Consider the following 18,779-nt stretch of genomic DNA (forward strand, 5'->3'; position numbering starts at 1 on the left):
CGAATTTTTAACCCATTTTCATGTTAGTTATTTCTCGTTTTCCGAAGTCTTGTAATACAGTGACTTAAAATTCGACTTCAAGAGTCAATAACTTTACCAAATTTAATCCGATTCCAAAGTGACATACCTCTAAAGACTTGTGATTCGATTCTCTAAAAATCTGCATTCAAAATTTTCAATTTAACGTTGATCGAATTTTTAACCTATTTTCATGTTAGTTATTTCTCGTTTTCCGAAGTCTTGTAATACAGTGACTTAAAATTCGACTTCGAGAGTCCATAACTTTACCAAATTTAATCCGATTCCAAAGTGGCATACCTCTAAAGACTCGTGATTCGATTCTCTAAAAATCTGTATTCAAAATTTTCAATTTAACGTTGATCGAATTTTTAACCCATTTTCATGTTAGTTATTTCTCGTTTTCCGAAGTCTTGTAATACAGTGACTTAAAATTCGACTTCGAGAGTCCATAACTTTACCAAATTTAGTCCGATTCCAAAGTGGCATACCTCTAAAGACTCGTGATTCGATTCTCTAAAAATCTGCATTCAAAATTTTCAATTTATCATTGATCGAATTTTTAACCCATTTTCATGTTAGTTATTTCTCGTTTTCCGAAGTCTTGTAATACAGTGACTTAAAATTCGACGTCGGGAGTCCATAACTTTACCAAATTTAATCCGATTCCAAAGTGGCATACCTCTAAAGACTCGTGATTCGATTCTCTAAAAGTCTGCATTCAAAATTTTCAATTTATCATTGATCGAATTTTTAACCCATTTTCATAGGATTAATCGGGAAAAAGGTAAATTAAATTTTAAGAAATAGTAAAAGCGTTTTTGTTTGTAAAGGTCCAAGTTTTTCAAGTTAGTTTTCTCAATAAGTTTTCGCTCATGCTCGTTTTTCTGCTTCCTTTTTTGATTAATATTCAGATATTTACTACAAAACTGAAAATTTAAGGAAATTAAGAAAATACAGCAATAACCAAGGGATACGGTAATTAGGCTGGATTTCGCGAGTATTTTAAGTGAGGAAAATGGGCAGTCGGTGGCAAGGGGCGTGTCTGGGCGGCTGTTCACCTGGGGGAAATGGGGGCCAGTCATCCCAGAGGTCATTTGTATGCGTCTTTAGTAGCGAGACATGTCCTGAGTTTTATTATAAGTAGAAATCGCCTCAAGGCCTAAATCAAAAATTCAATAAACATTGAGGAACACGATGAAGAGGCAGAACGAGCAGAAAATCTGTTTTAAAATTATTTACCATTCTTGGGTTGCTGGTAAATTTTATGCATTCATTATGCAAAGTGCGTGGGCTGACTCTTAACAGAAAAATATTGAAAGTGTGGGGGCACTTCAATAATTCAGAACTCTTAGCGCAGCATAAAATAAGACGGAAAATATCAATCATTCGTGACAATATACATATTTTGTAGTTTTCCATAGCTGTTTTTAGACAATACTGTGTAGTTATTAGATAAAGTGAGTTGTTAAAAAAATCAAAATTCAAATCAAATTTTAAAAAGTTTTTATTTCAAGAACATGTATAATGCCTTTAAACAAATAAAACCATTTGAATATAAGTTCGGTACCTGTTAAACAATTTTAAGTTAGAAGGAACTCAAGTAAAGGATTTAAAAATGTCAATGACTTTTACTTTACAAAAAAGTTTAGGCACGTTGTTAATATTTAGAAGTAATTTATTTAAATTACAATGTTTTTGTATGGAACTTTTAAGCTGCAGCATTTAACATTTATTTGAATGAATGTAAGTCTCTTGGGTGTGGTTAAAAATAAAAGTCTAAGAAAAGGTTTATGCTGAAAAGTTTCATACCGACCAGGTTTTAGTCTTGAAAATAACGTGTTTTAGTGAAGGAAAACGAGTTTGCTCTTGGAGAGGGGGAGGACAGGAAGAGGAAAGAGGAGAAGAAGAAAAGGAGAAGAGAAGAAACAGCAGGCTTAGCAAAGGTGAAAAAGATCTTGCAACGAAAACTTGAACCTCGCCACAAACAAAACTTTAATTCAGTGTATGAATGTATGTATGCACTATATATTTTCATCTGAGCTCTAAAATACTGTTTTTAATTTTTAAATAAAATATTACAATTTAGGTAAGTATTTTTAGTTTTGAAACCAGTAGTTGAAAACCTTGTCTCGCATAAAATTAGCTTAAAACCAGTTTATATTATAATTTGTATTTTATATTCTTTTTTGATTATGTTATTATGATTTTTTTTTTTTAATTTCCTTAAAGATTTTAACTTTATTAAGTAAAAAAAAAGATTTTAAAAGGTAAACAAAATGTATGCTTAAAACACATTTTTTACAATACAATTATATATTTTTTTTTCTCTGTGTAGCACATCTTGTTTCTCTTTCATATTTTTCTTGAAAAAAAAACTGGTTAAAAGTAGATCGTTAACAGCGATCGTCAGGGGGTGCGAAAGAGATGGTGATTTAAGTGAACTTAACGAAGTTTTCTTGAATTCAAACTTGTTGCATGTCCACTATCTCGTTCTCTTTCGCTCCTTGGTTCCATCCTCGTCTCTTTTGCACTCAACTTGTTGCTAGTTTTTCTTATTTTTCTTGAACAATTTTTCCGACTGGATTTTCTTGTTAGCCATAAAAACGAGTTTTTCGTTTGAAAAAAAAATCGGCACAAAAAGTCTTGAAAAGTGCAACATGTTGCTATAGGCAAGCACTGCTTATGGACAACTTTATCCCATTTATATGGATTTTATTTATTAAACCAAAAAAATCATTTAAAATAATCCTTTAATTATACTTTTTATAATAATTCGATTACAGTTTGCTAGGTTTATTTTAATAATATTTAATAAATATGTTATTGCTGTTTTCAAACAAACAACTGTTAACATTATTTTCTCTTTTTCGAAGTCGACACTGAGACACAGCCAAATGGGCTCTCTTATTTTCCTTTTCTCTTTAGCGCTGTTAACGGAATGTCAAATTATAAGACATTTGACTTAACGTAAATAAAAGTATGCAATCTGAAAGATAAAATTGTTAATCTTCATTGGATTTAAGAAACATTTGTACATTATTTATTATTATTTAAATTTTGTAGCTTATAGAAAAAACTTTACAATTGTATTTTAAATTTTGTATTATTGTGCCAAATGCTATTAAACTATATTTTCGCTGCATTTTGATATCAGTTGTAAATTTCTTCTTATGATTTAGTCATTCGATTTAATGAAATGAATTAAATGTTTAAAAACAACAACGTTGTAATTTTTTCATATTTATTTTTCCGATTGTTCCTGGAAAAGAAATAAGACTTTTGGGAAAGTTTGATCCAGATATCGGACAGAAGTTCATATATGTATATATTCCTGATCAAGATCAGGATCAAGAGGAATAGTTATCTATACCAAACATTATTTTTCAAAAATTATGGAAAAGATTTCGCAAAAGCTAGTTATGATTATTTTATTAATTTAGTTATATGTTTATTGTGACCATTTCTTTATCGTTTTTAGTTAAGAAGAATTTTGACAAACAAAACGTGATCTGTTAAGGGTAAAGAGAATTTTATAAGAGAGCGCTCTACAAAAAAGAGTGTATTTCTTGTGCAACGGCATTCGAACATCAAGCCCGTTCGAACCTCTGTTAACCGATAAATGGCTGCGCTCGCACATGCTAGCTCCATACAAACCACTGTTAACCGGTTGATTGCGGCTTAAGCCCAGGCTAACATCGCTGTTAACCGCTTTCGCTGTCTTCATACATGTTCGAATCGAACGTCCACGTCGAACCGCGTGGCTTGTGGCTTGAAATTTCATTTCTCTTTCTCTGTGTGTTTTCCATTTTCGAATCGAACGCTTGGAAACAAATTGAGTGCGCGTCGTCGCTGAGTTTTCCGCGTTTTCCTCCGATTTTCGCGTGTGTGCAAGCAACAACAACCACAACAACTCTAAAATATTGCTACAAAATAAATAGAAAATACTAAGTTTAAGGTATAAAATAAAATTAAACCCATTTTAAGGTGCAAAGTGAGTGTTTTATATTGACATATACAAGTAAGCTTTCAAAGGCATAGAATTCAAGAAACAAACACAAAAATATGTTAAATAAAAAGTTATCTTAAACAAATAACAGTAAAATCTTAAATAAAAAAACCAAGATAAGCTGAAAGAAATAAGAAAAAACACAGCATCTGCGTCATCTCTGTCTCTGTCTCTCTCGTTCTCCATCTCCGCGATCTCTTGCGATCGCTCTGTCCAGCTCGCACTCGCACACCTTTACCTATTTACCTGGAAAACAGGTTTGCCCCTTCCACTGTGTCTGTGTGTGTTAACGTGTCTTAGTGTAGGTTTCTTGGAAACCTTTTAAGTGATTTTCTTACCTGCTCAAAAATACAACAACAATAAAAACATGTTGTAACTCTGAAGTAAAACAACTACGAAATAGTGTGAAGTGTAATTGCAATTACAACTGTGAAAAAAAGGAGAGGTAGAAAAGGTGAAGCAAAGATAAGGATAAAGTGACAAAGAGGAATTGAAAGATATAAACAAGAATTGTTAAAAGTTCTTAAAATTCTTACCCTAATTTAATGTGATAAATGCTTAAAACAAACACTAAAAATATAATAAATAATGAAGGGAAAATCTTCACAGCCAAGGAAAACATTAAAGATCTTGGCATAAGTCTTTTATAAGCCCCAAGCAAACAGTGCCAAATAAAACAACGTCCTAAATACCACAAAATTTTACTCTCTAAAGTCTCCCAAGGATACTAAAATATTAACTTATTTGCAAACCCCTAAGAAACAGTATACAATAAAAAAACATATTTAAGATCATAACAACAAATCACCAAACATTAAAATGCAAAAAAACAATAAAGCGCTCTAGATTTTCAAATTAAGTTCTAATCAACTATCATATTCTTAACTTTTTTCAGTTGTTCTTCTTCGTTTTTAAATCCCATTCAAAATCTCATGTGCAATAAATAACAAATATTATAATATAAATAAAAAAACATTTACCAACGCAATGGAGCGTTGCAACAACAACAACTGCAGCAGCTAGAAGAAGCTACAAGAAGCAGTTACCATTGGAAGAAACATATTTTTGCTAACGAAAGTCGGAAGTAGCTATAGCGCCCCCAAAAAAACGAGGAAAACTAGCAGATAAAACATAAACGAAGTGACAATATGAGGCGAAAAACGGCCATGACGGAGACGGCAATAGTCGAAAGCAGGTGTGCGAGGAGAGCGGCGCTAAATATTTGGCACTTATTTCTTATCGGTGAGTTCAATTTACTTTGTTGTGTTTTTTTTACCACTGATTATACCACGTACTTCTGAAATTAATGGTATTATACTAGAATTTGATTTCAGAAAAGAACAACAAATTTATAGACATAATTTATTGATATTTCTTTATGATTAAATATTTGTTTTCGTTTTATTCCATGAACCATGAACCAGAGATTAAATTGTTTTTGTTTATAAGAAACGCCAATTCTATACCCCATTTTTTGGCAATATCCTATCCACAAAATGTTTAATCTTATCCTTGTTCGTTTTTTTATTTTTGGCACACGCATATAAGAAATCAATTAAAACTTTCGGCTCCTCCTTTGACTTCCCCTGTTTATGACAGCTCCCCGTTTTCCCTTAGCACTTTACCCCCGTTTTTTCCTTGTCGCTTTTGCTGTTGTCACCTTGCGACGTCACTTTAGTTTTTTGTTGATCTTTGTTGTTGCAGCTTGACGTCAGCATAAACTTTTTTATCTGATACTCAAGCCTCCCCAATTTTCCACCCGATTTTCCACACCCCCCTCATTGTTTCACTCACTTTGGCTCCTGTCAATTGGCAGCATTTACTGTGAGCAAGAGCCCCGATATTGAATCTCAACTTAAAGTACAGTCACTATTCCATAAATCGAACTGGGACAAAAGAGGATTATTTATTTATTTACTGTTTAATTATATTCCTCTTTTACTTCACAAATATATAAAAATTTCAAAATAGTGATATCCAATTAGTTACAAGAATATTTAAAAATCAAGATATACTTGTGTATTATAGGAGCATATTCACTGTCGCGAAGAAAAGTGGCACAATAGAAGGTGGAAAGCAGGGAGACATTGTAGGATATAAGAAAACTTTGGTTTGGCACGCTTCAACAAAGTTTTTCCCCTCTCACATATAATACTTTGCTTACAAAATGCTTTTTAATACTTAAAGAACTGGGGCTGGGTCTAAATTTAAATGTGAATTATATCCACTCAATCGGGCAATTCGGTCAAGGGAACTCCAAAAGGGGAGCAACCTTTATTAATTTGTCTGTGATTAGTTGGGGGTAGTTCCTCTGAGTTTTCCCCCCTCAAAAGATATATTGCACCATTAACTTTATGGTGCTTCGCGCATTTTCTGTTTGTGTTTTGTGTGCGTAATCATTTAATAAATAAAACGTGTTGATTTGACATCTTAATTGGGCCTTTGACACGCGTTCTTTTACGCGTTTATAGGAACTACTCGTAAAAGTTGAGTTCTCGACTCAAAAAGTCGCCAGAATCAGAAATCAATGAACTCTCTGCGGAGGTTTTTTGGCCTCAAGCTTCTGGGGAATTGCTCGACTCGGGGGCATTAGTAGATTTGATGACAGCGGCCGAGAGGGAATACTTCCAGGGGTGAGGGGTTAAATGCTGGCACTGGCATTAAAAAGACATTAAAATATTAGCAACGAGGAATGGGAAAATTGAAGAACTTTTGCGGCTTAAGATGAATAATTGGGAGGTAATGCCAAATTAGACGAAATATTAGTTTATATGTTTTGTGTGCAAAACACACTTATGCTTTTAAAAACCACATTAAATATTTTTCAAGGAATCCTAAACTAATTAAATAATACGATATATAAACCGCATTTTCCAAGCCCCATTTTATTTCTATATTTTTAGGCAGCACTTGTGATTTTATTTTTCTCCGCCGAGGCATTCATTTTCTCGATATTTTTCCTGTTGATCCTTAAAGTGCCTTCCAATTTGGTTGAGTTTTCCTCGGAAAATTCAGTGTGTGTGCAATCCGATGCTTATGAAGAAGGGCAGGATTTTGCTTAAGAAGTGCTCGAAAGGTTCTTTGCAACAATTTGTGTACGTTTTCTGGGGTTTTTATGTTTATTTCCTTTGCCTTTGGTTTTTATTTTCGTCTGTCTACCTGCTAACTGTCGCCCTTTTCCCTTTTTCCACACCGTTTTCCCTTTGAGTTTTTTTTACATTCATTTCATTTCCTGGCTTTTCCAAGTGCCTGGCTTCAAAAACTTCTTGTTCCTCTCCATTTTCCTGCTTTTCTGTTGGTGTTTTCAGCGCGTGAATTATGATTGTGGCTTAGTTTTTCTCACTTTTCCAGAGTTGTTATTGTAGTTGGTTTTTCCCCTACGCCGTATCCTTTTCCACACACACACTTTGCCCCCTTTCCGCTATCCAAAAATATCTGCAACTGCTGCAACTTTGAAATTAAAATAAATTAAACAAATATTTTGTTTGTTTCAAACATTTTTTACGTGCAAAATTCAGCGACGTGTGCGGAAGTGTGTTGCCCCAAAAAAGAGTGAAAGAGCTGGAAGAGGGGGAAAGGGGGTGCAAAAAGAGTCAGGTAGAGTGGAGCTGAAAGAGATGGAGCTTAGCAACAGATGCAGTAAAAATGGAAGCGCTTTTCCTGCAGAGGAAAATTTATATATTCACAATTTGCATTTGCAAAATCAAAGTTGGATTGCATGGAAAAGTGGAAAAGAGATGGCCAGAGGCACTGGATTCAAAGGTGATTTTGATACAATAAATTAGTTTAGTATGGTAGAAGTTCAGTGTCTGTTGTGGAAATATTGATAAGCAATGGTATGAGTTAAAATAAATGAAAATGTCAATGCTTGCCAGCATTTATTGAGCATATATTCTAAAAGCAGTGACAATGGTTTTGAAAGGGTCTGTAAAGTTTGTAGACAATAAAACTGTAAGCTGCTATCGAAAATAAGAAATAAAATATACACAGTTTTGAAATCAATTCTGTCGCATACGGAATATAAATCAAGAACTGATATAAAGTACATAAGATATGAACTAATATATCTATCTTCATCCCTTGCTGGAAAGACTTTAAATTGTTCCAAAATTTAGCGTATGTTCACCAAAATATCTATCTAACAACTGCAGCTCCGCAAAATCCCTCAAAGTTTTATTTTGGTAGAGTAAAACTAACAAAAAAGCAGTACTCATTTTTGTTTTGATGCTTTGGCATATGGAATTTATACTCGCATGCGGAGAATTTATATCTCTCGGTTCGTATATTTGTAGTTATGTAATGCACTTTAATTTTTTTTTTTGAGGTGGGTGGCGGATTTAAGCTCGCAGCTGTTTAAACAACTTCCACACACATCCAAAATGCAGCCAGAGTTCCTCAACATTTAAATGATGGTGCTCACACAGATAGCGCGTGTCGAACACAATAAAATAATAAATAAAAATTCAATAATATTTGCTGACTGATGACGAAGCTAGCGCTTTTTTTGTTTAACCCCCAAACGACCTCGTCATTGGATTTAGTTACAGAAAAATTTTCGCGAACATTTGCAGAAAATAAATATTTTTCTAAAGTTTTGGTGGGGGTTTTGCTTTCCGTTTTTATTATATTATTTTATTATTTTTATAGTTTTTGTGACACCAAGCCAATTAATTTCTTCGCTTTGACGATTCAGTGTATGTGAAACATTAATTTTTGTAAATATTTGCATGAATCGTTGATAGAAAATTGCTTTTGAATATCAATAAATGTTGATTAATCTCCTGATTGTTGTAACTGTATTTGCATTCCAACTGCTGCAGGTTTGCTAAAGCTGTCTAGAAGCTACTGACTCAACAGCTTTTGAATTTTAATTAACTCGCCATATATTCTGTACGTTCTGTGCCGTATTTAAAAATATTTTTTTTGCATTCCAAATGCGTTGTGGACAATCGAACTCGCTGGAAAAACGCCAGGGGGTCGCGCTTGACGTGATGGCATTTCTTGACCAACTCAGCAGCGATTGTCACGCCTGAATTACTGGCCAAGCCTCACCTGAAAATCCCCTCACCTTTCTCACCTTTGGCTAATTGCGTTGGCTACTGGAATTGGATTCGGTGGAATTCGTCTTGAAGACATTTTGGATCATTAGCATTGATTGTGTTGTGGGTACTTGATGGCCAATAGTTTTTGCTCTGCTCCGCTGAATTTCTCTTCGGATTTCTTGATTATAGGGAAGTATTACTCAGATAAAATTCATCTTATATTATTTAGAATTTAGTTACCTGTGATTTAAAAAAATATCTAAAATAAAGGAATACAATAAAAAAATAGAATAAAAAACGTACAATTCTACATTTGGGAGCCGAAAAAGTGCTTTGTTTAAAATTTGTCAATATATATTCTTTACAAAATAAAAATATAAATACATTTTATGAAAGAAATTACTTAAAATTTGTCAGTTTTTTAACTTTATTCTGTATTTTGTACTACTGCCTTTTGAAGAGCATTTTCGATCGTATAAGTCGTGGGTTCTTTTGTATGTTTATTTTTTCGGACTTTGCGTTACTTATTCTCCCCCTTTCAGCACTTTTTCCATTCGTGTTTTTTTGCCCATGCTGTTTTTATTTATATATATAATTCTTTCTTTAACTGCTTCAACTTTTCTTTGGCTTCTGTTTGTCGATTTCTGCTTTCGGCTCTCCTTTTTTGCCTTTTGTTGGCTTCTTTATTGGGGATTGCTTTTTGCTTCTTCGCTTTCAAATGAGCCAAAGAGAAAAAAAATCAGAAAAAGATGGGGAAAAATGAAGGGGCAGTCTGCTCTAATTTGTATGCGTAACATGTCAAAAATCGTTGTGGTCAATACACTGATTGCTTTTGCATGTATCTTTATCTGGATCCGTATCTGTATCTGTTTTGGGTATCGCTATCAGAGTATCTCAAACTGAACAAACGTATCTGTATCTGCATCTGAGTATATTTTTTTTCTCCACTCGCACGTTTCATGTTTCGCTGATAAATTTATGGCTGACTGTTTTTCGCCACTGGTTTTTCGTTGATTGGAGTTAGCGGGTTAAGTGGACCTGGGGCTTTAGGCGGTTAAGGGTCGAGTAGGGTTCAGTTTGAAGAAGGTTTGACCAAGTGGATGGGAGAATCTATGCACAAGTTGGTCAAGTCCAGATCAACTGAGATGAGTCTGAGTTGAAAAGGGGTTTATCCTCAGACTTTCATAAAAGACTTTGTAAAGTGCTTAAGAAATAAGTATGATTATATTTTAACCCATTGAAAAAGAAAATTAAGTTATTCGCATTAGGAAATGGCGGAGTTTAGAGTTTATTTTGGGGCTTAATACCAACTTTTTGCTACAATAAGGATAAGGAAAGGTTCCTTAATTTTCAAAAATTTGTCATTCCTTTATAACAAAACAATAACGATGCCTTTCATATAATAAATTCGAATACTATAACTGTAGCGGTAAAGGACATATTATAACCCAAATAGATAAATAGATTAATTAGACCTCATCTGAATGTTTCAATTTCGCAGTCAAATCCTAAAGGCACAATCCTTAACTCTCTGCAACCCCTCGGCTGGTTAAAACCTCATAACGATCGTTTAGCACTCGAATTTGTTCGTCTCGCAGTTGAACAGGGAAAAGGACAACAACGGCGGTGTAAAGTTTTCCCAGTGGTTCGGTGGTTCAGTGGCTGCCTGCGGCCCAACCCTTGCTGGAAAATTGAAGACACCGAAATCAGTGCATCCCTTAACCCACTCCACCACCTAAAAAAAATAAAATGCAATTCCCCTTTGGTAAAATCCAATCCAATCCTATGCTTTTGTTACTTTCACCGGGTTTCTCAAGCATATCAATTCGCTTTTTTAGGGTTGTGTGCATCTGTCTGAAGGGAGAAGGGGGCGGCAGCAGGGGGTTAAGGGGGATTAGGGGGTTAAGGGGGTGTCCCTTCTCCTTTTCTGTCTGAGAAAAATGCAAAGCAACATTGTAGAAATTACACAAAATGAACTGTGAAAACCTTTTTTGTGAAACGCATTTCGTTTCAACGTTTAAGGCGTCACACGGGGGTTAAAAACCCCCCTTTTGACACGCCCATAACCAACGAGAAAAGGAATATAAAATTTTACGCTATGCAAAACATTTTTCTAATCAAACATTCCATTTCATTTGTTCAATCGAGACGAAGAGGGGTAGGATTTATCCTAAGGGTGGCTGTGTTTTAAGGGTTTTTGTCTTTGGCCACAGTTGAAGTTTTAATTTCGTCTCAAGTGTAAAAAACTCATTTGCAATCCGGCTGCTGACTGTCAGCCAAATACAAAAAAACACCCTTCGTAATGCTCATTTGCCCGACACAAATTAAGACTCGATAAAAATATTTGAACAAATAATAAATTCTTAAACTGGAAATTAAAAAAAAAAGTCTGGATATAAATTTGCAACCCTCACGAATCGATCAGGCAACCCCCAAAAGTGTTTTATTAATTTCACTTTGCATCTGAATATTTTTATTTTTTTATGCATTGCACAAAATTGATTTCACTACGGAATCAAAGAGAAAACACAAACGGAAAACGGCAAGTAAAAAATGGGAATGGTGAAAAAACCTGCGGGAAAAGTGTAAAAAATTGCATTTGCTTATTTCCATTTTTAATCATTTCGCCAATATTTTTTCTATCCATTGTTTGTCGCTTGCATTTATTATATAACACTCATTGCACTCTCTGCATCTTCCATCCCAAGCCTCGATTTATTTAAAATTTTTTTTGTATTAAACTTTTTCTATGGGCTTTCATTTTCAATGGGGGAAAAAATGTGTATTTTTATTGAGTTTCATTGAAGCGCATGAAATGGCAATAAAAGTCTATGAATGGAATATAAACCCAGCTCTATCCCCGCTCTCTTCTCTTGATAATTTTTGGATTATAAATGGAAATACAGAGCAATGTGCTTTTAATTAAAAACTTTAAAGTTTTCTTAACCAGCGGGAGGAGAGAGTTCAAGTTGAGGGTTAAATTAATCCACAAGATGCGGAAGAACAGTAAGAAGATGAGCATTTTGGGTGGAGAAAAGTTGCTCCCATAAATTAAAAATGAATTATGAATGCGTTAAATAATTGTTGTTAAGCTGGGTTTAAAGATCAAAATGATTAATGTAAATTATGAGCCGGATAAAATTTCAATTTATGTTTATGATGACAAAAGAAAATAAAAGACAAACTTAGATGGCAATTAGACATGCTTATAAATCAAATGGAATTCACCTCTTTAATTAATTTCTTTATTAATGTGTAAATTATCTATGCTTATTTTGAAGTGTCAAAAAAATAAATAATTAATGCAATCGCATCGATGTATTAACAGAAGTTGTGTATTAATATTATATTTATTAAATTTATTTTTATCAAATACCCAATTTCTTGTTTTTGTCAGATTTCCCAATATAAAAAAAAAGCTTTTTATTGGTTTTTCTCCTTGCTAATCACCTGCTGTTTATCTCTTAACTTTGCTTGAGTGTCAGGTTCTTTAAACCAAATTAATACCAGAATAAAAATAAGAAAGAAAGCAAATAAAACGCCATGAATTCAATTGACAACGCAGAAGTGGGCGAAAAAAATCAATTTCCAGTGAAAATGTATGCGAAACATTTTTTCGGCGCCAATTTGACTTGGTTTTTCCCTCATTGCCCTCCCCGAATTTTTCCTCCTTCTTTGTCTGGCAATGAAAATGTGCTTGTAATAATAACTTTAGGGAAGTTGGGGAAATTCGGGTTGGCTTTTGCGGCTATAGAAAGCTAAATTCAAGGACAAACAAACAAAAAGTGAAGTTTCTGTTCTTGTTTCCTACTATAACCTCTGTTTTTGGCTGATTTTCTTTCGCTTTTCGGACTGGCAAACATTTCTTCCTTCCTTAAGTTGTATTTTCTCGCCCCCTATTTTTGTTTAGGTAATTTTCATTACACTTACCTTTGGAGAGAAAGAAAACACTCAACAAAAAATTTAAATCGACATTAAATAAAAATCAAAACTAAAAGAAACTATTTTTTAAGAAATATATATTTAAAAATGGTCTTACCTTTGTTATAATATTTTAAAATTGGCAAGCTTTTTTTTGTATTTAATGATTTGGCCATGGTTTTCTTAGTGTATGGCCTCCAAAAAGCCGGGAAAATATTCAAGCAGGCAGAATAAATTTGGAAATGGTTGGGAATTTCAGTTTCTGCAAAGGCAGTAATAAATTTTAAAGACGCCTCCAAGGCAATTTTAAAGCCTAATTTTCATTTTGAGGAGGCAATGTTGAAGGTAAAGGCAGGTGGAATAGCAAGGAAACGAGGAGGTGTTGTGGCACAGGTCTAATCTAAGTTCAAAAACTTTTGCCTACCCTTGGTGAAAGTCTCAGAAATGGAGAGGAACTACTTTGCGTAATTATGTCAATTGCCATTAGGAAAATGTGTGGGGGGAAAATACCCGTAAACCTCCCATTTAAACACCCTACCTTGGCAGTCATCGATATGTTGGGCCCCCACCTCCTTTTCCCTCCCGTACTTTCCTGTCTGTGTTTTGTCCTTTGATTTCCATCTACTCTAGGAATTTGTCTTTGTCTGCTTTTCCGAATGGAAGGCTAGGGGATTGTTGGGGGTAAATGTTCCTGCTAACCAGCATAATCCTTAACACTTCAAGGACGAAGCGGTTAGGGCAAAATCGCTGTTGCGTGCCCCAAAGACATTCCAGCCAAAAAAAAGCTTAAATAGTGCCACAAAATCAATCAAAAGTCAGTTTACGATAGCAGAGGGTTGAAATGGCAAGAGTGTTAGCTGCCAATGGTGGGTTAAATAGCTGGGAGAAACATGTTTCCAGAACGATTGCCATTAATTTTGCACATAATTGAAAATTGATTACGCACGAGCGTTAAAAATATCAAAAAGATGGCGCGAAAATATCCACTAAATTAAAAAATTAAATCTACCTTTAAGCATATCACTTTTTTGCCGATGGCAAAAGCTTATTAAATATGAATTAATTTCAATTAATTTGTCATTTGTGAAGGTGGTGTAGCTTCACTATCTACAGGCAACTCAAATTTATAGAGAATTTAAAGAGTTATTTAACAGACAGGTTTACTTAACAATAAACAAATATTTACTTAGTTGATTTATATAATAATTTAAATAAGTGCACCAAAACCATTGTACATTTTAAAGAATTATATTAAAAAAAGTTTTCATAACTTTAGAGTTATCATACAATGCCGTTTTTTAATATTTTAAGAGTATCAAACTTGTCGAATTTGCCCCCAAAGCATATCTTCTGTAAACTTTCAAAAATGAAATGCATTTTAATTAATTTTGCACAATTTGATGCGTTTGTCAGGGTCTGTGAATGTCCTTCAAGTCCCCATCCCGCCCACATTGTTGTGTTTGTCAATGTTTACATAAATATTTAATAGACCAGATAAATTTCAATGAATTGACTTTGCAACAGACACTTTAGCCTTTTTAATGCCAGACATAAGCAAATTAATTTATTTATTTGCCAAGATAAAAGTTTGCCTTGGTTGTTGGCAAATTATTGATAAATAAAACATATTACATTGATATTTTGCTTTTTATTTGCGTTTAATGTGTGTTTATTTTGTTTGTTTAATTAGAACTACAAATTTATTGAAAGTGCTCACGTTTTTTCCGAGCACAAAGAATAATTTAATTATGCGAGCTGAAAATGGCTCAAAGAAAATATTTGTAAATTATTCATACAAATTTCTTTTACGGGTTTAAGTCTTTATTTTTTTGCGCAAATTTAACTGGCAAAGCCAGAAATTATCTGCACTTTTTATGCATATTTAATGAACGCTCAATGCTTTTATTGGGCCAATAAAAATGGAAAAATCATTTATTGAAAACCATTAATTGAACTCTTAAATAATATGTCTGAAATACTAAGTTCTAAACTAAATTTCGTAACAATTTAACAGACATTAAACCGTCTTTTTGGTAAATTTGCGAGATTTCAGTCACAAAAAAGCTGGATGCAATTTGGAGGTTTTACTATGTTTTTATTTGCGCTTTTTTACAGCAATGCGTAAAAAAATATTTCCCTAGAATGCTAATTAATTCATTGTTGGTAGATTTTTATGAGCCAGCGAGAAGAGGGGATAAAAAGCGAAAAATTTTACACCTCGTGGCCGGCGAAATAAAAAATAAACAAACTGCAATATTTGGTATTCTTCCCTATTGCTTATTAGCGGAATGTATAAATGTTTAATAGGCTCTAAGCAATTGCGTTGACGTGCCCCACCTTCTAATTATATGTGGCCCTGTTTTTGGCTTTTTCAGCCTGACTTGTTCGTTACCAATTTACAATGAACCCGAACTCTGGGAGAGAAAGCAAACAATAAACAAAAGCATAAAATTGTCGGTGTAAATGGGGTTTATTACAGCACACAAACACGAGGGAGAACCTGAATAGAAGTGCAGCTGTTCAAGCAGAAAAGCGGGAAAAGGTGTGAAAATTAAGGGCAGCACCTGTAAAAAAAAAAATGCCAACGATCGATAACTACTCAGAAAAATAAAAATTTATAGCTCAACTTTGCTCGCTTAACTTCCTAAGCTTGATTTGGGGATTTAAAAATTTAAAAATAATTTATTTTTTTAATATTAGTAACAAGTTGACCCCCTTAAAAAGGCGAGTACAGTCTTAACAGTATTTGTTCTTTGGCAACATTCTCTATAATCTTCAAAGGTAATGAACACTGTACGTGACTTGCGCTTGATTTATAACTGTAAAAAGAATGTCGCAAGCAGAGTAATAAATAAAATAAAAGAACATACAAGAAGAGTTGTAAGAAGTGGCTCAGAATCAGTGGGAAAACGGTAGTTGTTGCTGCTTTTGCTTAGTCAGTTTATGTTTATCACCGAAGCATTGCGAGAAGAATGGGAATAACGAAAAGACTGAAGACCGAAGACTCTCTTCACCGCCTTGTGACACTTAAAAAGTCATTAGCAAACGGAAAAAAGCGGAAGATTGGAAAAACAGCAAGACAACAAGAGAAAAGGAAATGGAATTCAGCAAAATTGTCAACTTGTTGCGCCAGCCACGCCCACACAAACACAAATAGTAAAAAACATCCAATCATAACGCCTATAAACCGCAAAAAATCTCACAAAAAAGAACAAAAAGTGGGGAAAGAAAACTAACACAGAGTGGCAGAAGCCTTCCAGCAGCTGCCTAAAACAGTTGGCCAACAGTTTAGTAAACCTCGTTCTCTAGCTCTTGATTTCTCTACACTTTTAAAGGGTAAAAAAGATTATAGGGAATGTATTGTATCAGAGAATAATGTTGAAAGATTGAAAACTAAAACATCTTTATATTTTTTGAACATTTGTAAGTGTAAATTAAATGATAAAATAAATTTATTAACAGAATGTCTTTTCTTTATCACATTTGTTGTAAGATTTTAAATATAAAAAATAACCCAAACAGGTTTTAATTTTAGGCCAATCTTTAATATTCGATTTAAAGGGTATTACCAAATTCGTTTATCATTTTTTGTGGGCTTGTGTGTCAGCTTCTGCTGTTTGAGTGCCACCAATGCTAAATCCACTTGTCAAATGCAGGCGCGCAAACAGCGAGGGTACATTTTGGGGTGGAGTGAGGGTGGAAACTCTGGGAGCTCCAGCTGGGAAACTGGACAGAGAAGATCGGAGAATTAAGTGGAGAAAGGAGCCGGAGATGCGCCGCTGACATCTCCGCCTTAAGAGTGTCAAAACAAAACTATTTATTTCCCTCACTCGCTGCGACAAAGACAAAGAGAGCCGTCCCCACTTCCCCACTTTCTCCCCCGTTGCATTTCTTTTAAAATTGCGGCGACATTGAAATTAAATTGTCTGTGTGCAGTCTCGAAAAAAATGAGGGGGAAGTTAAGCACAAATAAATGCTGTGCGGCAATGAAGAATTATTCGAAGAGTCGGCAAGATCTTATCTAAATTGTCAACTCTGCCATTTTTGTGTACGATTCTATGATAAAAAAAAATTGCGAACTAAAAAGGTATATTATTTATTATTAATGGTTTTTATAGAATTCTTTTTTACTTTTTCTGTTTGTTTGTTTGTTTTATTTAATGTTTGAATTTTGTTTTTTGTAAAGAACTTAGAATTAGTTTCAAATAAAATAAATTATTTGAAAGAGGTTAAAAACATTGTGGTAGTATAAAAAAATATAACAAATGTTTGATTACGTACTAATTGTTAGATATTTATTATCATGAATATCACATCACAGATTTATAGGTAAATATTTTTGGTAATATTTCCTAGTTAAGAGATACAGAGAATTATCATTTTGAAGGGACTTTTTTAAATGCTTCTGCATGTAGAATCCAAAAAAAGTCAACCAGCAACAACTTGCAACTAGCAACATGCATCTTGTGTTGCTGCCGCTTACTTTAAGTGGCTTTTCTGCTGCTGTGGCAAAATAACTGGAAAAAGCAACAGCAACATGTGGGGGAATGGGGGTGGATTGGTGTTTAAGTGGGCGGTGGGTGGGTATATTAGCAGGGGGATTCACATTCGAGGGAGAAAGCAGGAATGAGAAACAGCGAAATTGACAAGCGCAACATTGAAATTGCTACAATGACAAACTGCAATGTGGCACTGGCGGTGCGAAAGAGAGGTGGTGATGCAAGGGGAAGAATAGAGAGAGAAGATGCACTGCCACTTGACAGAGACGAATGGCGAAAGAGAAGGGAATAGTGGGTGGAAGGGAGAGGCAAGAAGTGCTGCACGTGCGTCTCTGCCAGACATTTAAATATAAACCGAAGATTGCCGCAGATGCTACTGGTGCACTTCAAGAAATCGTGATCTTTAATTTAAAATTTATATATGGTTTTAAAAAGCCAATTTGGTTTGTAAACTATGTTTTGAAACTCAAATTGATATACCATATTTGCAATTAAATTTTATAACAATATATATTTTCTTTTGTATATGATAATGAAACAAACGTAATAAGTAATATTTAAAAAAATGTATCTTTAGAATTTAATGACGATTTAAATTTTCTCCAGTGCTTAAGAGGGAGAATCGAAAAATGTACACCAAGTTGATGAGTTTGGGGGGCAGAGAAAAGGGGCGGGGGATATCTGAGTAGGTGGCAGGGTATGTTTAATTAATGCAATGTAAATAAGAAAAACGATGGAGACGGCAGAGGAAACCAACCAAATTGATTGGGGAATGTACCACAGAGCAAAGGGGGGCAGGGGGGAAATGCATCTTTCTCCCTTTCCACGCCCCTGCCTTCCTGTTGCATTGTTTTCCCGGCTATTTATAAAGTTCCGCCCGTAGATTGAGCAAAAATGTTTGGTAAATTGGATTTAGGTGTTTCACCGACGAAAATTTCCGGGGATAAAAGACAGTTCCCATAATTGATGTGGGTTCCATTGTCAAGATTAAGCTTCAGCCAGAAGACATATCTGGCCTAAACGTGTGCTATTATAATTTATGCAGAAAAATCGATTATTTCTCGAGAGATAATAGCGCTGACATCATATTTATTCATTCAGTCTTGGCATTCAGAAAAAACTTTATACGAAGCAAGATAAATAAATCTTTAATTCAATGATGATTAAATTGACAATAAATACTTGCATATAAATTCCTAAAATACGTCTTAAAGGTCAAACAAAATAAAATGTTTTTACTTTCTATCCGCTTTTAATTAAAAAACATACTAATTTAGCTTTTTCTTTTAT

General features: G+C 34.1%; 1 protein-coding gene across 3 annotated transcripts in view; it reads left to right on the forward strand.

The window, feature by feature from the left end:
- The first annotated feature begins 3,823 nt into the window (after positions 1–3,823).
- The window catches only part of LOC108050690 (Down syndrome cell adhesion molecule-like protein Dscam2), a 94,360-nt gene continuing 79,404 nt past the window's right edge, over positions 3,824–18,779 (forward strand). For 2 of the 3 annotated variants that reach the window (XM_017132473.2, XM_017132476.2), the window contains exons 1-2: positions 3,824–3,976; positions 4,923–5,269. In XM_017132473.2, coding sequence (XP_016987962.1) covers positions 5,176–5,269 — 94 coding nt within the window. In that variant the 5' untranslated portion in view covers positions 3,824–3,976; positions 4,923–5,175. The other variant, XM_017132475.2, reaches the window with a different exon arrangement.

The sequence above is a fragment of the Drosophila rhopaloa genome, unplaced genomic scaffold (assembly GCF_018152115.1).
Source record: "Drosophila rhopaloa isolate 14029-0021.01 unplaced genomic scaffold, ASM1815211v1 contig_2, whole genome shotgun sequence".
Taxonomy (NCBI): Eukaryota; Metazoa; Arthropoda; class Insecta; order Diptera; family Drosophilidae; genus Drosophila; species Drosophila rhopaloa.